The 25,296-nt window shown below is 29.0% G+C and overlaps 1 protein-coding gene across 2 annotated transcripts in view; it reads right to left on the minus strand.

The window, feature by feature from the left end:
- Positions 1–783: 783 nt before the first annotated feature.
- Positions 784–25,296, minus strand: part of LOC142318872 (arylsulfatase B-like) — a 51,811-nt gene continuing 27,298 nt past the window's right edge. For both annotated transcript variants that reach the window (XM_075355456.1, XM_075355457.1), the window contains exons 7-11: positions 20,793–20,935; positions 17,401–17,558; positions 11,172–11,314; positions 8,705–8,844; positions 784–1,011 (exon numbers count right to left, since the gene is read on the minus strand). In XM_075355456.1, the coding sequence (XP_075211571.1) occupies positions 843–1,011; positions 8,705–8,844; positions 11,172–11,314; positions 17,401–17,558; positions 20,793–20,935 (753 nt within the window). In that variant the 3' untranslated portion in view covers positions 784–842. The remainder of the gene's footprint in view (positions 1,012–8,704; positions 8,845–11,171; positions 11,315–17,400; positions 17,559–20,792; positions 20,936–25,296) is intronic.

Consider the following 25,296-nt stretch of genomic DNA (forward strand, 5'->3'; position numbering starts at 1 on the left):
TCTTTTGTGATTAATTTTCTATTAACAATGAATGACCACTAAATATTGAAAAAAGGTTTTGTTAATAGTAACTAGAGGAAGTCGTAGTAGTAGATATAAAAAGGTAATATCAATAGTAACAGAAAAGGTAATAATGCATGACATACCATTTAGAGACTCTCAATAACAGAAGAAAGGTAAAAAAAATTAATTTTATTTTTTTTAATGTAGTTTACGACAAACATAAAATAAAAATGGTAAAATGGAAAATGATATTTTCTTTTCTTTCCATCCATCTGTAATATCTTCTTTTTCTCACATTTCCATACCCAATCTGAAAACTTGTTCGGTAACAATCACCTATACTGATTTTAGAGCCTCTGCTATTAAATCAGAGAGCTTTTTGTATTTTTCATTTGTTACTTCCTTTAGTGTTGGTCTTGAAAGTAGTAGTTTATGATTTGTAGTTTGCATACTTTTCCTAATGTTTTAATACTCCATTAGAAAAGTTAAAAAAATAATGTTCGTACCATTCTTATTGATATTGTTCCACAGAACAATAGCCACACCACTCATCAACGCCTCTGTTCTGTCCTTCATACAATACATGTGTATGCAAGGTTAAGAAGATTAAAATCATGAATGGATACCTTTTTAATGAAGCAGATTTTCAGCATACTAACAAAACAACACTAAATAGTTACTAAATTTTTAACTTCTTACCATAAACAAATTCTAAGTAATGATATTACATCAAGAAAGTAATGGAAATGAAAACAGGAATAGATAGGAATAACAAAATAATCATGCTGCATTAATAATATTTGTACTTTGTTAATAAATATAAACTATCAATGTTTTTGTTACACTGAAACATCATTATTCACCACACCATAATCTCCAAAATTAGTCCAAAGATAGTCCCAGAATTTAGGATCCCCTCTACTATCAACAGGCATATTTCCTGGAGGTACTGCCGTTTTATTAAATTTCTTTACTATACTTGAAAGATGAGATAATATGTTTGGAAATCTGTGAACCAACACCATAGCATATAAATTGTGCACTGTAGTACACATAAGTTTTCTTATATTTCAAAATTAGAATGAAGAGATTAAAATAAGTTTATATCCAAATTATATTTTATCAGTCGAAATTATGAATATTAATTGCAGTGATGCTTTCCAAAGTATCTTAATATATAAATCAGAATGGCCACTGTTTGAATATGTGTACTGACTTTCATTTAAAAGACAGCAACCAGTAGACTAATGAAACAAATTTTTTAACCATTTCATTTACTGAACTCCGAGAAAGATTTAAAGAAAAAATTTATGAAGACAACTTTATCATTGGAAAAGCAGAATGGCCTAAACAGAGAAATCATGTAATATTTTTTAGTTTAATTTTCACAAAGTAATAGTTTGAGTCAATGGCTAAATGATGCTCTATACCTCATACAAAGTGTGGGTTATCTTCTGAATGCATCTATCAATAGCCATCTAAAGAATTATAATTCTCTATACCTTACACACATACTCATAGTTCCCATAAATGAAACTTATAAAAAAGACTGAAATTTTTTCTATTTTTCCATTCATCAAAAACAGTTAAAACTGTTCCTGAGATATGAACAATTTAGTAGAAAATATTTTATTACATATTTGTTGGTAAATGAGAACTTAATATCTTAATAAATCTTAAAAAGACTTAATAAAGTCACAGATATAACAAATTAAATTATATAAACCTTAATAGATGTACTTCAAAAGAGGACCTCTTTTTTCATGTCAAATAAAGAATATTTTTAGATTATATGAGAAAGATTTAGGGTTAATTTATTAATAAAATTTCTTCTTACACAAATTTGAATCAATATAATTTATAGATGAACATAAATTATTCTGTGCATTTTTAGGAGTTAATAAAAAGTGAGCAAAGTAATGCAATGTAGTGTGTGTTGATTTTTTTCAAACATTAGTGTCAGTACTAGAATTACTGATGACCTTTTATGAACATGCTGACACAATATAACAATAGGAGGGATCGTCAGTTGAGCAATGGCTACCATGCAGGAAAAAGCAAAGTGCATAGTATGGTTTCATGAAAGCACATCTGTTATTACTGTTCATAGAAATTTTCATTTACAGTCCAGCCATGTTCCTTCTAATAAAGACTCAAATAAACTTTTGGTATCAACAATTTAAGGACAGAGGGAGTGTATTACACAAAAAAGGTGCTGGGAGACCTCCTGTCTCTGAGGAAGTCATGAATCAAGAAAGACAAACCTTTCAGAGAAGCCCAGGCAAATCAACTCTTTGTGTTAGAACTGGGAATACCACAATCGACAATTGTGAAGGTTCTACATTAGCACCTAAAACTTTATGCATATAAAATTCAGTTGGTGATGCATTTGAATAATAAACCATGCTGTTACAATTTTACTGTGGATATTCTTGATAAAATAAATGAAGATAATGTATTTGTAGAAAAAGTAATCTTCTCAGATGAAGCTTCCATGTTTCTGGTCACTTTAACCATCATAATTATCAGACTTGAGGTAGCGAGAATCCTAATGCCGTTCAACAAATACAATGTGATAGCCTGAAGATTAACATTTGACGTGCATTGACTGCTTATGAAGTGATCAGACATTTTTCTTCACCAAGCCAACAGTTTACTGAACGCTAGTTGTTTAGAAATGTTACAAGAGTAAACAGTACCACAAATTGAACATCGATCAGCAACCCAACATTGTTGGAAATAAATATTGGTTGTAAGTAAGATGGTGCACCACCACACTGCAATTTAGGGATATCTCTAAAGTAAAGACTCCTGGGAAATTTCTCTCCTTAAGGTAGGCGAACCTGTGTCATTCATGGCCACGCTAGAAATCTACACACTGCATTGTTGTCTGTAAGTTGTCGTGTTGTAGTATCTTTGATTACGTGCGAGTTATTACGTTATAAAATGAATAGGGAAATCGATTTTGCCGCCGACTGTGAAATACGTGGAGTCATACGTTTTTTAAACCATCAAAGCATTAAGCCGTTATAGTCATAGGCAGTTGGTTGCTTGTGTATAGTGATAATATAATGAATGAAAGGAACGTCCGGAAAATGGTGTGAAAGATTTAGAAACAACAAAATTAATGTGCATGATGAAGAACGTTCGGGGAGGCCGTCGATAATCACTGAGGACTTGTTGAAACGCGTCAATGATGAAATCAGGAAAGATCGTCGCTCAACGATTTCTGACCTGGCCCTTCTTTTTCCTGAGTTTTCAAGAGCTGTTGTTGGTCACATTGTTCATGACCATTTAGGCTTCAGAAAAGTTTGTGCACGTTGGGTGCCGCACGTCTTAACGGAACGTCACAAAAAAAATCCGAATGGGATCTGCTTTCGAATTTTTGATGCGTTACACAAAAAAAAGGTGATGAGTGCCTTAATTCAATTGCTACCGACGATGAAACATGGATTTCGTATTACACGCCACAGAGAAAACGGCAGTCAAGAGAATGATGTCATCCTCAATCACCAACCATACCGACAAAGGTCAAGCCACAGCCATTTGGACGCAAACTGATGGCCACAGTCTTTTGAGATTGGTTTGGCATACTGCTGATTGATTTCATGCCACGTGGAACGACTATAAATGCAGAAGCCTACTGCGAAACTCCACCTAAGTTACGGCCATTCAAAATCGGCGACGTGGGCGGCTGACCGACGGCGTCATCCTGCTGCACGATAATGCACGTCTACATGTTGTGGGTCTGACACATGATTTACTGAGAACATTTAGATGGGAAATTTACGATCACCCACCATATAGTCCGAACTTAGCTCCTTCTGATTATCATTTTTTTGGGAAATTGAAAGAATTTTTGAATGGTAAGCAATTTGCGCTTGAGCATGAACTTAAAATGCTGTTAATCAGTGGCTAAGTGGACTGGCAGCAGAAGAGTACGACGAGGGTATATTGAAACAGGTGTATCGCCATGATAAATGTCTTAATTCATGTGGTGATTATAAAGAGAAGTAGTATAAGGTATGCAGTTTAAGAGAAATAAAAAATATTTATAAGGTTTTCAGAATAAATTTTTTTACAAAAAAATGGTCTTTACTTTAGAGATAACCTCTCATACATGTTAGGGAGTACCTACATGAGCAATTTGCTCAACGTTGAATTGGCCGTGATGAACCAATTTCTTGGCCATCTCGATCCCCCGATGTTACACTACTAGATTTCTTTCTTTGGGGGTTTGTAAAAGATAGGATATACACAACAAAGGTTGTCAACATCAATGAATTAAAAAGAATGGAATGTGTAATTAATGGAATAATTCCAGATATTCTTCGTAATGTATGGTATGAAATCGCATATCATCTAGACATTTTATGTGTCACAGAATGTTTGATGTTTGTAAGTAACAATTTGAAGTCTGCAAGAAAAACATACACTTCATGCTAGCCATTTCTTTCATGGCTGTCTTTAGAAAATATTTACGTAAGTCACATCAACAAATAAATATTTAGGTCACACCTTTTTAAGTGATCAATGGATTCACAGAGGTTGTATTTCTTAAATAACCTCAGGGACTTTCCATGCCATGCTTCTTTCTTCATTAGATCTGTTTTTTATAATACTTAATGGTATTTACACCACACATATATTCATATACATTTTATAATCATGTTATACTTTTAAAACATTTCTTTTTTTTCAGCTGATTATTATTTTCATACAAACATAATAAACAATAATATTTGTTTATTTTAAATTAAACTGTTAATTTTATAAGAACAGTTTTTTTATGCAGTTCAGGCTTTATTTTTAGACTAACCGTATTTTTTTGGGTCCAACCCAGGACATATTTCTGAAATTACTTAATAGTCATAACAGTTTACGGAAACATGAAACTTTATTTATTCAGTTGTAGTTTTCACTAGACATGACTTTTTCAGAAATGGTTTGTTTGTTTTAATTACATCATAAAATTCACAAAAAGAAAGTTCTGAATTACTTTTAACATTTAGCAGATGTTTAACAGTAGATACTGAAAGTCTACCCCTTTCTGCAGACCAAATGCTCCCCGTAATTGAAAAAACTCTCTCAACTGGAGTAGATGTCCCTAGCAAAGACATTGCAAAATCAACCATTTTAGAAATATTGCAACATAAAATATCAATCTTCTGAAACATCTTAAAAATTACTTTCCACACTTCTCTTCAATAGTATCTGGTACTTTTTCAGAACTTGAACAACAACCTACCGTTTGGTTTTGAATTACCTGGTTTAAAAATGTACGTTCATCAATATTTATGGAATCTTTTATAATTTCATTAACAACATATACACTCTCTTCTAAATCAGACCAGACAATTTCAGTTCATAAATTTATCCACTGAAACTTACTAACTTTATTAAAACTACTTTCTTTTTCCTGTTTAGCCTCCGGTAACTACCGTTTAGATAATTTTTCAGAGGATGAATGAGGATGATATGTATGAGTGTAAATGAAGTGTAGTCTTGTACATTCTCAGTTCGACCATTCTTGAGATGTGTGGTTAATTGAAACCCAACCACCAAAGAACACCGGTATCCACGATCTAGTATTCAAATCCGTGTAAAAATAACTGGCTTTACTAGGACTTGAACGCTGTAACTCTCGACTCCCAAATCAGCTGATTTGGGAAGACGCGTTAACCACTAGACCAACCCGGTGGGTTAACTTTATTAAAACTGGTTCTTCACAACTCTTTGGATACTAGAATTATAAAAATTGTCTATGCTTGAGAAGAATTTTTGTTCCTGAACATCATTATTTTCTTTTAGAGTGCATAGCAATTCTTTGGCAGAAGATGGCATGAATTTGTGGGTTTTCTTTTCCTGAAGTTGATAAATTAATTTGGAATATGTCTGAAATGCTTCTGTTGCTGTGATACAATTAGCTTCCAATTTCAGAAATACATTATTAAATAACTGTAGAGTACCATATAAAAATTTTGAAAACAGTTCACTTTCTAAATTTTCAAAAATCAAATAATAATTTTGGGCATTTGTCACAAGATAAGTATGATTTTAGGCCATCAGAAATGGAAACAATTCTTTTTATTGCAGATAACAAATTAAGGAACCTTGAGCTGCTATGAGATAATACTTTTTTTTATAATCTGTTTCCACAAATTCACAGAACTCTTTAAGTTTTGTCACTCTTATTATATATGTGAAAATACTTATAAATTTTTATAACAATAACTTCTATGTCCAGAGGTAGAGAATCACATGCTGTTCATACTAAATTGTGTACAATGTGGGCTGAACATAGGTTTATCTAAACTACTTTGAACTTTTCTGAACACATTTTCATTCCCCTTTCTCTTCGCACTATCAAAATTACTTTAATGTTATTGTTATCAGAAGTAATAACAAACCAACTTATCTTCAAGTTTGTATTTTTTCACACACTGCAAAAGACACTGAGTTAATATTTGAGCAGTATCACCTGACACCTCATTGAAATTAAAAGTTTAAGTTGAATTCATTTTTCCAAACTGAAATATCTTACAACAATCGGAACACGTTTTATTTCACTTCTGTTTTAAGATATCCATCATTATTGTTACATAATTAATGTTTCCCAAAGAATGCAACACATTATCAAATATAAATGGCAAAATAACTTTACCAATAATTGCCTCGGTTTTGGTTCTAGCAGATGAAAATTTTGGGTCATATAACTTTCTAACCAGTTTAGATGTGCAGTCTGATGTTTTGAAACCGAGTTCACGTCTAGCAGTGTGGTATGAAAATGTAGCTTCTTTAGCAGCACACTCCAGATCACTGTTATTGTTATTCCCATCTTTGGCTTTAAAAAAATCTCTTATGTTTGCTGAAGCAGTAGCATTAACAGCACTCCTATGTTTAGCTGTTTCCTCATTGTCTTCAACATCACCCTTTCATTTATGTGCAACAGAAAATTCTCCAGTACATAGTGTGCAATAAATATGTTCATTGTTACTGTCATTACACAATTTTGAAAATTTGTATGCTTGTTGCAGGTTAACATTAAACACACATTTTCTTTTGCCCATTGCTAAACAATGAGACAAAAATTCAATAGATATAAAATGATCAGAAACGTGTAGACAAGTTACTTCACACATGAAAACAACATTAACTCAGAATGTTCAATCATCACCCGAAAAAGAAAAAGAAACATTCTGAGCCAGTTACTGGATTAGATGTATTTGATAAAGGTGTGGTTAGGCAAACTGTAAAAGAATTCTACTGAAAGATAGGGGAGCTGCCAACAGTTAACAAACTGTAAAGAATTGAAAATTAAAATTAATTTTAACGACAATGAAACTAGTTTAAGAAGAATCTTGAAAGAATTAGGTTTTAAGTTATGCAAAACAGAAAATGAAAGGAAAATTTTAGCTGAAAAACATGATATTAGACAGAAAAGAATTTCATATTTGCAGGCTATCAATGATTTTAGAAAATGTAACTGCGCAATCATATACATATGAATCCTATGTTTCATCATCTCATTCAACAGCAAAATCATGGGCTGATGACAGCAGTGCAGGACTTTATTTATCAATAAATAAAGGTGAACACTTGACTATAATTCACACTGGAGGTGAAATGGGCTTTATTCCAAACACAATGTTAACTGGAACAACCAAATCTAAAAGTGCCGATTACTATGATAGCATGTCCGCTAAAAATTATTTGAAATGGGCTGAAGAAAAATTAATTAAAAAAACTAATTAAGTTGAACAAAAGTAATAGAAAACGTTAGCAATTTGATGAATTACTTGAAAGAAGTTGTTGGCATCAAGTTCTGTGGCTTCCACCTTACCATCCTGATTTAAATCCAATCGAGATAGTATGGTCAGAGGTAAAACAACATGTTGCTAGCCACAACAGAACATTTAAGATATCAGAAGTACAGAAACTGTGTGAAGATAAAACTAATTTGATGAACGACAAACACTGGAAACCTTATTGTGAAAAGGTTAAAAAAATCAAAGGTAATTATTGAGCCAAGAATTGATTCTCTCACAGAATCTTTCATTGTCTCTTTATGTAGTAACAGTATAATAGTGACAATTACACTGAAGAGAGTAATGACAGTAAAGAGAGCATTCTAGCTGAGGAATTGAATGAATAATTAATTTTCCAGTAAGTAATTAAAGTTACAGTAATCATCATGTATTCCGATATTTACCGTGTAATTAATAATAGATAATATTTTGTCATCCATTATTACATATTATAATGTACAGTACAGAATTAGCCAACTGTATTTCATTTCAAAATTGTTGCAATCATTTTTAAAAATAGAACAATTATTTGGTAAGGTGATTACTAAGAGCAAGGAACATGTTTTTACATTGGATAGTAATCATCACCACTCCCCAAGCTTGCTGTTACTTGATGGCGATGGCGACTATATATGTCTTTACTTTCAAGGGGTGAATTACAATCACATTATTCACTTAGACATCAGCTGTCTTAATTATAAATTTTACATAATTTTAACATTTTTTTTAATACATTGATGGTTCAAATCATTTATTTAGTATTTTTAACTTGCTCAAAAGAATAATTAACTCTTTAAAACTGATAATAATATTTGCAATATTATATATATTATATATAATATTACTTAATTTTGCATAATACTCTCAATTATTATAATAAAAATACACATTACCTATTAGCCAAATTATTAGTTTCACAAGGATCTTCTCTTATGTTGAACAGGCAAGGACTCTCCAGTGGATTGCAATGTGTATGAAGCTCTGAATTTTTCTTTGAACAATTTATTGTAGCCTCTGATCTTGTTTCCAGTATCTTTAAAAAATCATACATTTATGTGAGAAAAAGTACTGAATTTCTTATGAAATAATAATGATACCATATTTCATTGTAACAACTGAGAAACAAGTCCTGAGTAAATGGTCCACAATCACAGAGACCTAACGAGTAGGTCTGAAGGGGTGTATAGATTCATAAGGTCATCTTATGAAGATAAAAAATTTCTGAATGATTAATCTGCTAAGAAGTATGCTAATAAACAATAAGTGTCTTGAAAAACTGAAACATATGTACAGTACCATAAATTATATTATTAAAATACATTGTACTAACGTGCAGGACAATGAGTTTTGTTTATATAGTATTAGTTAAAATAGTAAATAGTTAACTACAAAGCAAAATTTTGAAGTTAAGATAGACTTCACTTTTGAATAACTATCATAGTATTATAATTTAATAATTTTCTGATTATTCTGAATTACTCAACAGAGATTAACATAATTAGATTAACATTTTTATATCATTAAGTTTTTCATTAGATTGTTACAGTTAATAAGACTGAAAAAAATTTCATTTGTTTAAAGCAGGAAACCAGTAACTTTACTTTTGCGGTCAGAACAAGTTTCAGAAGAGAAATACATTTTACATTACCCTAATGAAAGCAAATAGAGAATTCTCTGGTCAAATTACAGTTTGATATTTGTTATTTCTATCCCTGAAGTGATACTAAAAGATGTGAATTGAAAGAGATGGCAAAGGTAAATATATAGGAATAAGATAAAGGTTGGCATAATACTTTTGAGGATAATGGTCATTCTCTATTCAGCAGAAAGTGAGTTCAGACTGAAGACTATCAAGTTTAAAAGGCTAAAACTCTTTTAAGAATGTATGTATAAATTATTTGAGCCAGTGACTAATGACAACTATAGGAAATGTCAGGCTTACAAACATATAATCATGTATTAATTACCAAAACAATTTTTTAAAAAAATATTAATTTAAAAATATATTTCTACATGTAACATAGAGTTTACATTTGCCAACCATCTCATAGATACAAATTCACTAACATGGCCATAACTTTGATGTTCTACACAAACAAAAAAGAGCCATAGCTTAATTCACATGGACATTATGAAATGTATATACATACAAGGATATACAACAATAATAAACTAAATGAATAGGTACAATTAAAATCTGACATACTTTTTTATCGCAGTCTAAATATGTGTCTTATCTAATTACAAAACATAAAATTATCAGCAGTAACAACAGCTGATGCTAGTAATAGTCTTTGATAATACTGGAAAAATTTTGAAGTACAATTTTCAAATTGTTTATTACCAAAATTTGCTTCAAGATGTTGTTGCTAAAATTTAAATTCTTTAATTAATATCATTGCCAACTATCACAGAAAACCTTAGCAAATGGTAAGTTATATTTTATTACTCTATCAGGTGACGTTTGTTAATATTATTGATAATCAACAAAGTGGTTTCTATCTTTAAAAAATGTTTTTCAAATAAATATAAATTGAAAATTCAGTGACCAATACTTTTTATCTGTAAAATCACAAAGCATATAAAGCAAAAGCAGATTTCTATTCAAAACTTTAATATAAATGTATACAATTTTTTAATAGACATTTATGACTTTAAATTCATATATGCTGTTATCTTCTCATTTAGTATTGTTACTAATCCCTTAGTTGGTTATGCAAGTTATTCTTGTTATTATGAGTAGTAATGATCTCTTTTCAGATGAAAGTACAAACGTTTTCAAACATACCATCAACAGAAAAGTTAATTAATCAAACTGACATTAAAAACAACAATACTTATTCTTAGTTTATTGTGCATTAATGCTTATACTAATCTTTTTTTACTATACTAGATAGCTACTAATCTAGATAAATCTTCTTTTTTTTTTTTACTGTAATTGTCAGTATTTAAAATAACGGCTCATATTTCATCAAATCAATAAAAATTAGGTAGAGAAGCTAAAAGAGATTCTTGAGAAAAGTCAGTTCTATGTTATCTAAACCAGTTCTATAAAATCCGCAAAGACATTGTTATGAGTAAAAGTGTATCAAGCACTGCATATATCTTTATCTGAAGATATCATTCTAAATGAAATAAATTATAATATTATTTCAAAATAAATTAATTTTACTTTCACCACAAAAAAAAAATCAAGCACTATAAAATATTTTTTATTTATTTATAGAGAATTGCATAACTTAGCTAGCACTTCATAAATAATAAAATTTATAATAAATTTTACTGACCATCAAAACCTAATAAATACACTTAATAAAAACTAAACCTAATAAATACAACATAAACGTAAATAGTTATTACCAGTTCTGAGCTGTCCAGAGGTCTATCAATCTCTTTCATTACAATTCCAACAAAGCTATCCTTAACTAGCTCAATTTTATAAGGTTCATCTGATCTACCAGATGGCCCATACCATCCATCCCACTGGCCATTATAATTTGTACCTAAGCAGAAACATACAAAAAAAATTTTCAATATAAGATAGATGGATAGCATAATAATAACTTGTTAAATTACATAACATCATATTTTTACACTCCAATTTTTTATTGCTGCCTCAGTAATTTCTTTTCAGTTCTTTTACAGAATACAAAGTCTGTTCGTTTTGGTTTCCTTCTTGGAGGAAGGAAACCGCCATGTAATATTTTAAACTTAATCTACCACGAAGTAAAATATAAAGGAGTTTATAAAACAAAAAATACAGTATTCTGAATCCAGGTACAAAAAGTGTTTGAAATTAAGAAGTTTTAAATCTCAAAACAATCCCTCTGTTTATTAGGTTATAGTAATTCTGATACAATTTTAATAATCTGCAAAATGCCATTTCTTCTTTACTCACAGTTGACTACATATATGATAAATTACTTTTTTTTTGATTGGTTTAAAACATTACAAAAAAATTTAATTGAATAGAATTTAATAATGAAGAAAATCAACAACACCAGATTATTTTTAAGTAAGAATAAATATGCTTGATGACAGTAGGATAACCATAGGATGTTTTTGCTGTTTATATTGCCTTTACTATAACCTGATATCCGTATCCCATGAAATGTAACAGTGCTATTCATATGAATTAGATGCAAGTCAAACTAATGAAAAATTCTTTTGTTAGTCCTACTTTCTTTGACATGCTGGATCAGCAAACATATACAGTGCCTCATTTTATGAAATACTGTAATAATTTTCAAGACTTAATGAGATTAATTAATTTTTGTGCTCATATTAATCTCAACAAAAATGATATTTGTACTAAGGGATATCATTTCTTAAATTTTACTGTCTTATATTTTATTTTGACTAAGTCTATACAAAACATATAAAAGAAACTGTAAAAAAAGTTGTGAAAGACAATTTATTCAAAAGAAATATTTTTTTTTAAAATTAAAATCACAGTAAAAAACTGTTCTCAATGAACAAAATTACAATAAATCACAAGCATCATTAAAACAAATATATACTATGTAAATAATAAATTTAAATGGAAAGAGTAAATTAAAGAAAAAATAATTATTATTACAAAGCAAATCATGATATCTGAAACAAAGAATATTGCTATTACAAGTGTCACTCAGATAAAAACATTTCAGTTGTCAATTTCCTATCATAAAAATGAACCCAACATTCATTACAAAGTGAATTATCTGATAAGCTCCATAAATGGGCAAGTATTACTTATTTATTCTGAGGTGACCAAGTAATCTTTAATCCTAATTTAATACAACAAAAAAAAAGACTTAAAACCATACAAAAAGGTTAAGATACTTATTAAAATATTATGTAACTAATTAGTAAAACTTCTAAAGAGTATTTCAAGAACAAAATAATTTAAAATAGTCATTTTTAAATTATAAAATGATTATCACTCTAGAAAAACATATATATATATTTTTTAAATATTAAGCAAACTTTTTATTAAACAGGAAAACTGAATTGAGCTCCAGCACATACAAGGGTCTGTTGTCTAATGTAATTTCATAATAATGTCTCTAATATAAATTCTGTTACTTATTAGATACACAAAAAAAAACAGTAGTTATACTAGTGTTATAATGGAGAGATATTTCACAAATTTATCAGATTGTGCTATTATAACAAAAAATCTGATGTGAACATTACATGACTTCCTTGTACGTCTATTAAATTACATATACATATTTTTTCCTGAATTCATTTAAACTTATTTCATTTGAAAGTGAGATACAATGCCTTAATTCTTTAATAAAGTGGACAGTTACACAACTGCTGAAATATTAGTTTTTATCAACATAAAATATTTATACATTTATTAACTGTAACAATCTTACTGAAATATTAGGATAGAGTAAAAGTCCCTTTATTACTTGTATTACTAGAGCAGTATTATTTGTATCTTCATGAGTTGCTGATTAAGAAAAGTTTCAGATTTCTGGTGTGTCGTATAAATAAAAGTTAATAATAACACTGATAGACAAAAATAATTTTGTTAATGTTTTTCTTAGTGTGATAGATACAATTTTTTGAATTGCTTTTTTGCACATTACACATCTGTAAATACAATTTTTCTATCACCCTTAGTTTTAAATAAATTAAAAAATTAAGAGAAAATATAGTTAAAATCTGTAAAATTTATAATTTTGCATGGCCATACCTGTGCTACAATGATTTCACTGATGCTTTTCTTTTATAAATAGCCTCAGGGTCATCCCAAATTTATGTCCAATAGTAATCGGCTAGCATGTTAGTATTACATTTTCCTTTATAGCGGCTTTCCATCACCGAAATGTCTTGGTGGAAACATACACAGCGTTCATCATTTATGTATTCGAGGTTGTCCGGGAAAAAAACCAGATGTGAATGGAGGAAATGTATTTTCAAAGACAAATTACATCCCATACTCTGTATGAAGTAAGAAATTGATTAACAATATCGTGGTAATTGTCGGATTTTTGTTTGCCGAGAAACTTTTTGCAGATGCCTTAAAATGAAGCCCAAGCTGCCCTTTCTACATTACTTAACATTGAGTTAAATACATCATCTTTGACCAACTCTCTTATTTGAGGACCTATAAATATTCCTTCTTTAATTTTTCCTTCACTTACGTTCGGAAATTTCTGCCTGATGTACAAAAATCCAGGACTATCCATCTTCATTGCTTTTACAAAAATTTTCATTAGTCCAAGCTTGATATGGAGAGGGGGTAAAAACATTTTTTTGGGTTCAACTAAGGGCTCATGAATAATATTTTTCCTGTTTAGAATTAAGCTGTCTTGTTTCTTCCACTCTTTGGTAACATAATATTTATCCCTAGCTCAGCTGTCCCATTCGCAAAGAAAATACATGTACTTAGTATAACCTAACTGCATGCTTAAAAAAATAGCTATAATTTCAAATCACCACATATATTCCAGCTATGTATTTTATAATTTATTTTTTCAGGAACATCTTTCATCACATTATATGTCTCTTTGAAATTCATACCATAAGCATTGGTATTTGTTATCGTTGTGTAGTAGAACCACTTTTAAACTACATGTGGACAAATCTATGAAAAGGTGCCAGTCCTCAGGTTTATGAACTTGTCCTAAGCGCAACAAAAGCTCATCAATATTTGTGCAAAAAACTAAATTATTTTCATCAGTAAAGTACTGAGAAAATGAGTTTATGTCGACTTCAAAATGTTTGTATTTTTTTGAAGTAAATTCCAAACTTGCAGTCTTGATCCTAGCAGTTCAGCTTCATTTTTTGACAAATTTATATCCCTAGCCAAGTCATTTAATTCACCTTGTGATTAAGATGTGGCTAATTGGAAGATAATTCAAAATCAAAATCATTGTTGTCATCTTCAGTATTGCCTGATTCTTCATCGCTGCTTTCAAAACATACATTCACAGGTGGCTCAGGAACTGGAATAATTTTACTGTGAGGTACAGGCCTGATTGCAGATTCCAATGAAGTATATTTTACAGTATGTTTAGATTTTTTAGAAATTCCAGACACACTTGTTAAACAAAAGTAACAATTGGTTACATGATTCTTTGGTTCACGCCAAACCATAGGTACACCAAATGGCAAAGCCTTACATGTACCTTTCAGCCATCCTCTTAAATATAGAGAACAATTAGTGCATACTATATGAGGAGACTATGTTTTTTATCCTGATCACCAATTTTATACTGAAATTATACACTTAATTATGCTTTTTTAATTAAAAGGTGTAATGTTTTTTTCTATTTGATTTTACAGTAAACCCACCAATTACATAACAAAAGGCATCCACATCATTTACACAATTTCAAGACATTGCACTGTTAACAAACCTAAGACAGTAATAAGACTGAACAAAATTAATTAATTTCTAAATCCAGTGCTCAATAGAAACAACACAGCTGTATTTTCAGCTACATGTTTTGATCTGCACAGACATGATTAATCTTTTCCATGAAGGCTCACTCTTCATTATTAGATATGATGTCATAATATATGGCTATGATATGATTTAATTCTTTTCTAGTATTGTTTATTTATCGCTTACAAATTATGTTAACAAAGTTAAACAATAAAAAATGAGCTAACAAAATGCAATATGGAGCTTAAAATGCTAACTATAGATTGAAAAATTAAAAAATCCTTTAATTAAAATTTAAAACTTTTTCAAAAATGATGGGTGATAAAAAGACCCTGAGTTCATATTCATTTTCAGCATAAAAAACAGATTAAAATCATGTATCGCTTGTCAGGAAACAAAAATTATGTTTATCAATGTAATTAAACTATTCCGTTTAGTGAACTCCTGTATACTGGTTACAAATGTTAATTTCAACCTTACAATGTAAAATATTCAGTTTTTATTATTTGATTATTTGATGAAAAATAAAAAATAAACAATTATACAAGAAAAAGAAAAATAACATAAAGAAATATATCTCAAAAAAAACAAGAAGATGAATATGAAGAGGAAGAAAATGTTAAGGAAAAGGGAAGGATAAAAAGTTAAGAGAAGATGATAAATATGAATAGGAAGAAATTGTTAAAACTAAAGAAAAAATAAAAACATTAACTGAAGATGATAAATATAAAGAGGAAGAATTGTTAAAACCAAAGAAAGAATAAAAAGATTAAGAGAAGATGATAAATTGACAAATGTAAAGAGGAAGAATTGTTAAAACCAAAGAAAGAATAAAAATATTAAGAGAAGATGATAAATACAAAGTGGAAGAAAAGATTAAGGCCAAGGAAAGAAAAAAAGATTAAGAGAGCATAATTAATATAAAGAGAGAGAGAAAATTTGAAAACTAGAGTACGTGTTCACAAATTAAGATCAGAAGAATTATATCAAACCAAAGAGCGATTAAATGATTGGCAACAAAAAACAGATAAATGAAATGATGATCAACTCCGGCCTAAGGAGAATATCATTCGACAACAGAGAAGTAATGAACTAAAAGATAAGAATTTTTTTGCAATTTGTTAAAGATCGGACAAGTATGCCTAGTGTATATGTTGTTCTTGTGAGGTTTACTATTCAGTCACTCTGTAATTAACTTTAATGTAGATAAAATTAAACAGAAATTCCAGAATAATTAAATAAAATTACACTAGAAAATTCAAAAATAATACAATTCTAAACTATAATTTTCAAATAATATTAATCAGATCTATCTATTACATATCCACATATGTCTATTACATATACACATATGTAATAATGTCTATTTAATTACATATACACATTTTTAAAAGAACATAAAATTTTATTTCACTAATAATTTCTGTTTTATTATTTTTTTTATTGTATTGAATAATTATTATTTATTGTAAAAGTTTTTTTTTACAATACAGGTTAATAATTATTAATAAATCAATATATTTAAATTAAAAAAAAGACAAAAGTTAAAAAAAATAAATCAAGTCTGATTCGAACAAATGTGTCTTCCCTTGTAAGATCCAAATATATGATTAATTAAAATTTTATTTGACTATAACTGTGGAACCAATGAAAATAAGTACCACTTATCATACATCGTTGAAAAGCTCTCAATGAGGGCTTATTAGTGCAGTTAAGAAAAAGTCCAAAATCCAAATCTTTTTTTTGGATTTTGGGCCTTTTGTTTCAGTTGATTGCAATCAAAAGAAGAGGTGCATAACTACATGTTACAATAGTCCTGAATCCAAAATTTCAACATCCTACGGCTAATCGTTTTTGAGTTATGAGATATACATATGTACAGATGTCATACCGAAACTAGTCAAAATGAATTCAGGGATAGTCAAAATGGATATTCCTGTTGAAATCTGAAAACCAAAAATTTTGCGATCACAATACTTCCTTTACTTCATACAATGAAGTAAAAACCAGTAGGAACAACTTTGAGTTTCATGAATTTCTTTAGCTGTTGTTGTCTATTCATCTTTGAATGTAGGATGAATATTTAAAAATTGCTTTGTGGAAAGAGCGTCTGTACATGTACATATGCACACACATTAATCATGCACATAAGTGCATGCTTGTGCACCAAACAAAATGTTTAATATTAAAATATACACTAACCATTAATATATTTCCAATCACCAACTGTAAGGGCTGCATTACCATGTATGTCATCAATATTATGTAAAACTTCTGTTCTGTTTGATGGTTCACCATATAAAAATGATGGCCATTGATTGAAACCATCAATTTTGTCTAACAGATTATCATCATTGTTCCTTTAAAACACAAAAATTAATCAGTTAGATGCAAAGTAAAAATTAATATTTTTATTTCAGGTTTTAAGTATTATGTGATAATAAACAATCAATTTTAAAACAATGATGACAAACTCAAAATAATTATATCGGCTATCATTTAAAAATATTGAGAATGTTGTAATTTATTAATACTATGCTGTTAGCAGTAATTAAAACAGTACTACTTCTATGAATTATTATCCATCCCAGTCAACAATGAACAATGTAAAGTCTTCCAAAGGTTTTTTGAAAAAATAAAACATTCATAAAGTTTTGTGTTTTATTTATCAGACCCATTAAAATGCAAGAAATATATATTTAAAAGATAATAATAATGAAAAGAACTGATATATTTTGTAGATAATTTTCTTCTTATAATAGTAATAATGACAGTGATAAAATATTTTATTGAACACACACAACTTTGCTAATAACTTAATAATAAGAGAGAAATTAGATAAAAAATTATTTAAATAAAATCCAACTGACAGTACTACCCATGATCAACTAAATGACTGAAAGAAATTGAGAAAGGAAACAGAAATTTAAGTTTAAAATTTGAATAATAATTAATTTAAGAGAAATATTAAAAAGCCAACAAAATAAAAATTAAGACAATAATAACACACTGAGATAAGTATTTTCAACAAATTGGCTATAAAATTAAAACTCAAAATAATTTAATTCTTTAATTAAAATGTATCTACACTTCCTTCCAAACTTGCAATAGATTCATTTTTAACCTAATAAATCTTAAAATTCTTTTTCAAAAATATTTATACACCTCAATTCTGATGGAATTGGACATACAGCTATGAAATGAGCAATATCCTGTTCTTATTCCACATTACAAAGAGATAAAGCATTAAGTTGATGGTAAAAGAATATTTACTCATTTGAGTCAGTTATGTTCTTAGCTTAAAAAAAAACATTTTAAGAGAAAAATAGTGATTACTTTTTATATAATTCCCACATTCATTTAATTCTAATAAATCATCAATTGATATGTTAAAAAAAATCTTTTGATGATTTATATGTTGCAAAAAACTACTTTTCTTGAATTACTTCCTCCAGAAACAATTTTGGATATTGATGGGAAGGCAGGTACCCTTTTAAATATGCATAGAATTCAGTTTTGGAAAAATTTAATGGCAGTAGTTAAAATCATAGTAAAATGAATAATTTACGATTGTTAGTGAGCAAATTAAAAACCATTTTATGAAAAAGCCAAAACATTTCTGTGTACTTTCATACTTTCTGCTCTCCCACACTAGTGGGGCAATATTTAAAAGTTACTCATCAAAGTAAAAGATTATAAGTGGTAAAAATTATTGTTTCTAAAACTAGGCCTCAAATTTTCTTAAATGTTATAGGGAGTCGACCCAGATTTCAAGGCTTTCTAGCAGCAAGCTAATGAGACTCTTATAAATAGGTATTTCTCAACAGATTATACTTGGTATATATTGACCCCTTCTTATATACTGTAAACACAATGGAACTTATAAAAATTTCTGGAACAGAGCTTGTTTAAATTCAATTATAAGCTCTCACCAATTTCTGTTTAAAAGTATCAGGAAAGTAGTTAAAGACCTTGTGAATCCTAGCATTGCTAGCAACTAAACCTTTACAAGAATCTTACCAAGTCCCACCTCATAATAGGCCCATCTATTTTATATGTCTTAATGAAAATTCACTTTAGATACAAGAGTCTATAATATTTGGCACACTTATTACTTATAACTGCTCTTTCTCTTTTACATGTTTCTCTTCTTAATTTTCTTCAATCTCAAGATCACCCAAATAACTGTTATTCAGGTTATAATTTTAAATTTATCACTCTTAAATTTATCTTACACCTGATTTCTGTAAATAACCCCTCATTATGAGCAGTACCCTATATTTTTCTCTTAGTTTACTTTTCATATTCTGTGGACACAAAAATTATCCTGCTCTTAACTTTATTAGAATTCTACAAAATCATCATTTTTTCAAACTAGACAAAATAGCCAGCACAACCAGTAGTTTCCTGTCAGAAATTCCACCCAATTTTCTTACATAATTAATTTCAGTTTCCCTTAATTCTAATTTGATCCTATTACAAAAACCTAAAATGTTGGCTTTTATCTATTCATAATTTTCTTCTTTAGGAAGAATGTAAGCCTCGTATAAAAATGTTGATTCATTTAGTATGATGGGCTAGATAATTTACAACTAATAGACAAATAACAATAAGTCTGCATATAGTAATTGCCATGTTTGTTTTCAGTAACTTAATTAAAATAGTAAATAACTGACTAGATGACAATTCAGTGAAATTAGATCTAAATTAACATTTTTAAAACAATTCCAATTATAATTTAATGCGTAGCTGTTAATACTACACTATAAGATGAATTTATTATAACAGCTGTAGTTGAAACCAGTCCTGCACAGTAAGAATAAGGAGACAAAATATGCTTACCAATTAAAAGGGTTTCCTACCCCTTTTAATGTCCTACATCTTTAGGGATTTTAAATTACCTAAATGCTTTTAAATGCCTTATTGGGTTCTAAACACCAATATGTATACCAACTGACAATATCATCAATAAAGCAATTGCATATTAGCTGTAAAGAAATTTTCTGAAAGCATATTTCTAAATCAAGTACCTATTTTGAAAGTGAGTCATTAAATTCATTATTTTATAAAGAAAAATCAAAAGCAAGGTTTTCAAATAACCAAATTCTCACTATTAATTCAAAACTAATAACTTGAAAAATGAACATAACAATTATGAAACCTGCAAAGAATAATTTTCTTGAAACAGGAAAAAGATCCTTATTATTAATTACACCTCAAAATTTTATCTCAATAGAAGATAAGTTTTAAATTTCATTCAAGTTATTTAATATTCTTTTTGTAGTCTGGTTACACACACGCTCATGTGTCCAGTAGCTCACACGCTATTATGTGAGTATGTGCATGCACATACTCACACAATAAAAAAAATTTAATATATTTACTATATAATAATAGTTATCTCTCTTTTATATTTAAATATAAATTTACATATTATTTTTTCTTTCTTTATAAATATTTATTCTCTGTTTTTATAAAAATATTTAGTTTTGTTACTACTTTTAAATAATAATAAAATTATTGTTCTAAAATTTTGTCACAACTAAAAAATAATGTTCTTGTCATAATAAAACAAAGGAGTCAATCATATTTACCACAAATCATTGTTAGCAGCTGATAACAATGTTGGTAACCAATCAGTTATATGCATCAACTCTGAAGACACACCTGATATTGTTTTATTACTCCATATTAAACCAACACCTCTAACACCACCTTCCCATAATGTGTTCTTTACCTATTAACACACATAACATAGACAAACTAAAAGAAAAGAATATCTCAACTTTCACAAACATCTATTAATAACAATACATATCCTCATAGATTTGCTTCATTATGTATTTTAATATATTTACACAACTGACACGTGTACCACTTGGCATCTGCTAGTTAACAAACTAAAGTCTTACACAATTCTTATTATCATTTGAGTGGATATTATACATTGAAATTTAGAAAACATAACTGATATGAGACCAAGAACAGTGAAAATAATGGGTTGCAGTCAGAGAACTTGCTCCAAAGAAAGTGAAAACAGTTTCACTACCAGGAAAAGTCATTGTCTTTTGTAGATATATGCTACATAATCTTCATTGATCTATTTGAGAAGGGTGAAACAATAACTGAGTAGTATTGTTCATCTTTGCTGTATTGTAATGTCTAAATAAGAAATGAAGAAAATCACATATGGCATAAAAGAACATTCTTTTTTTGTCAAGGATAACACTAGGATTAGCTTTATTCAGCTGTTAGGATTAAAATTTTGCCACTCGTTTGCTTGAGCCATCCACACAATTGCTAGGGCAGTTCCCTATTTTTATCCATAGAGTAGGCACTTACACCAAGCCCCAGACATTATAAAAATAACCAAGATAATGCACCAGTTTGTTTTCTGTGATTTCAAGAGAAAAATTGTTGAAATTTTGCTAGAAAATTCTTCCATAACATGCCAGACTTAGCACCTTCACACTATTATTTATTACAAAATATGAAAAAGTGGCTTGTTGAAAAGAAATTTACTTGAAATTATGAAGTTATTGGTGAAAAATCTGCCTATTTTTAAGATTTGGATAAATCATACTATAAAGCTGGAATCGAAAAACTTGAGTATCATTGAACTAAGTGTATAGACTTGAAACAATCTAAGTTTATAGATTATGTTGAGAAAAAAAAAGATTTTCCAGAAAAATTGTCTTCTTTATTTTTGTATGAACTTATCAAATTCCACAAGTAGTTGCACAGTAGTTCTACCTGGGGTATCTGAAGTAGTGCTGGCATTGCTAATAGTGCTAGTACAGTCATAATACAGGAGTAGTAATGGAGGGGATTAGTGTACAATGATGTAATGTCGTAGATAGCAAGAAGCTAGTTGCCAGTCCAGCAGTCCATTCCTTTCTGTTCAACTGAGTTTTCTAGATTTAGATGAATAATGATTAGTTTGAGAATTCATACATCCCACTTATTAATTTCATTTATAGTTGGAAAAAAGAGACATCATCAGTTAAAAAGTATGATCAATGGCTAGATATAATCATCTCCACTGTCTTATTTACTGGAACCAGTGCATGAGAGAAAAATTAATATCAATGTTAAAGACAAAAAAATGATTCTTTCAAAAAATTAGTGGGATTATTTTATAATGGAGGTCAATGAAAGTGTATTTACAAAGTATTAAAATAATAATTGATATGTTCTTTTACAACAGTGAATAGTCAGTGAATTTTACAGATATACAAAAAAGTTATTTTTGCAAATTATTCCTCACAAGTGTTTCATTGCAATAATAGACAACATCAAAATCAACAATCAGGAGAGGTTAACATTTATTCTTATTCTTAGCAAGTACAGTTAAACCAGACTTGAAACATTTCAAATTTTACCATATGTATATTGATTGTTGGGAATTACAAAATGGTGGAATAAACAAACAAGCAACAACTGAGGAACCACTTGGATTCATGTTTAGAGGATTTCCAAAACTGGTATTATGTTATAGACAATAGAAATCCTTCATGGTATTATAAAAAAATTATGGTTGCCATCAGGCAACTAATAGCATAAGTAAATGTCAAATGAAACAATCATTTGTTTTTCTTGAACACTGGAAAATCATACAGTTTACTTAGACAGAATAACTAAATAGCCCTCCCCATTTAAACATAAGTATCATTATTTCATATATTTATTATTTTTATTTTGTATTATAAACTTAACCACTTCCATTATTTTTGTATATAGTTAATTTTATAGTTTCTACAGCTGCTAGAATTAAGGTTTTGCCATAATTTTCCTTGAACCATCCACACAATTTCTAGGACAGTTCCTTATATTTATTCATGGAGTAGGGCACCTATACCAAGCCTATTCAGACATTATACGAATGTACTGAATAAAATATTTCTATACCATTACATGCTTACAATAATCACGCTCACAAATCAATATGCTTATTATGCTTCACATTATCATTTCACTAAGTACATAAACAATCATAAATCACCTGTAGTATTTTTTTAAAAATAAATTGGGAATAACTATCTCATTCTTCCCTAGTTTATTCTACCAATCATGGTTATTCCCCTTTCCCTAGTCTCACTGTTTGAAATTGGTTATAAATGGCTTTCTCTTATGATTTATTTATTTTTTCTTTATTTCTTGCATTCAAAAAATTTGGACATTCCATATAGTATAAGATGGTCATTATTTTCAACCACTTATGTTTTGCAATTTAACTTGGTTACATTATAACAATTGTTAGAAGATTAATATTCAATTCATGTTTACCATTTTAAGAAAAATATGTGTAAGCAGTCTGGATATTAGTTATTAGCCTAAAGTATTCTGGATAAACCTAATGCTATACTTAAATAAATAACAATTTGATGCAACCTAAGAAGTGACAACAGCCAGGAAGCTGGTGTATGTTATTAATCCGAGCGGTATACAGAGTATTGTGTAGAAACTGACCCGTAGTGACTGTTAACACATTTGTTAGATCACTGAAAAAGAAAATACTCTGCAGTTTACAGACTCCAGTAACATAATTCCAGTTTCATAAAAAAATGATTATGGGGAACCAAAATATGCAGCATGTTGTAATAAACTTACTTGAAAATGATAGCAATAATATGTATCAAGTAAAAAGCTTGAAATGAGCTATGATTTATCATGTATTGTACATTCTTTTTAATAAATCTTAGGAAATTTAATTATCAGGAGTTAGTTTCTTATGAATATTCCAGAAATTTCCAAATATCCCATGCAGCTTTCAAGATTCCGAGTCCTTAGGCAGCTACCTCCTTTATTCATGACATGTGAGTGAAGTGAAGTCTTGTACAGACTCAGACAGACCATAGCTATCCCACCGGGTTAGTCTAGTGGTGAAATCATCGCAAATCAACTGATTTTGAAGTCGAGAGTTCTAAGGTTCAAATCCTAGTAAAGTCAGTTACTTTTAAACAGATTTGAATACTAGATTGTGGATACTGGTATTCTTTGGTGGTTGGGTTTCAATTAACCACACATCTCAAAATAGGTCGACCTGAGTGTACAAGACTACATTTCATTTACATTCATACGTATCATCCCTATTCATCCTCTGAAGTAATACCTTACAGTGGTTCTGGAGGCTAAAAAGAAAAAGAGAGAGGCTGATCATACTTGAGACCTGTGGTTAATTGAAACCCAATTATCAAAGAACACCAGTATCCAGTATTTAAATCCAAATAAAAGTAACTACCTTTATTAGGATTTGAACCTGAGAACTCTCAACTTTCAGATCAGTTAATTTATGGCAAGTTTTACCACTAGACTAACCCCTAGCAGGTTATTGTCAAGAGTGGGATTATTATACTTCAAAACACTGAAGTAATTTGAAAGATAGTTAAAAGGTATTTCATCAGAAAAAATTTACATACTAGTGTAGCTCTGCACCAGTATCAAATAACTAAAATTTATTGTTTTAAAGGACTAACATTTTATATAGGAATTAAAAGGACTTTTTTTACATGTTATTTCCGTATACCAAAATTTATCTTTATATTTATAAGTACATATATATAGAAGTTAACTTCTAAATTTATTGTTTTATAAAATTGCTATAATTTGACTGAATTAAATGTTTTGCTTATATTGCTAATATTAAAGTAAACACATTTTTGTTTTAATTTTAACGCAGTCTGTCATTTTAATGCAACTACTGTTACAAAAAAAAAAAACTAACCTTGAAGATGTGAGGAAAATAATTTTTTTTCATTTTAAAATACCTTTAGTTGAAATATAACAAACATATGTATATACTGAAATCATATTTTTATAAATTTTGAAATAGGAAATGTAAACTATTAATATCTGAATTACGAAAACTAAATTGTGTTACGAAGTATCATATAATAATGTTTGGTTAGTAGTTACAACTTGATTAAACTTATAACAATCTGAAGTTCTGTGAGTGTATTTTAATAATTTTGGAAAAAATGTTAAGTGCCTAACAATGTGAGAGTTTAATACTCAACACACCTGAACAGAAAAAAGTACATAAAGAAAAGAAATTTAAAACCATTGTGGTAAGTGTTCAAATAAAATGAACTTTTTGAA

Source organism: Lycorma delicatula, chromosome 2 (assembly GCF_047948215.1).
Source record: "Lycorma delicatula isolate Av1 chromosome 2, ASM4794821v1, whole genome shotgun sequence".
Taxonomy (NCBI): Eukaryota; Metazoa; Arthropoda; class Insecta; order Hemiptera; family Fulgoridae; genus Lycorma; species Lycorma delicatula.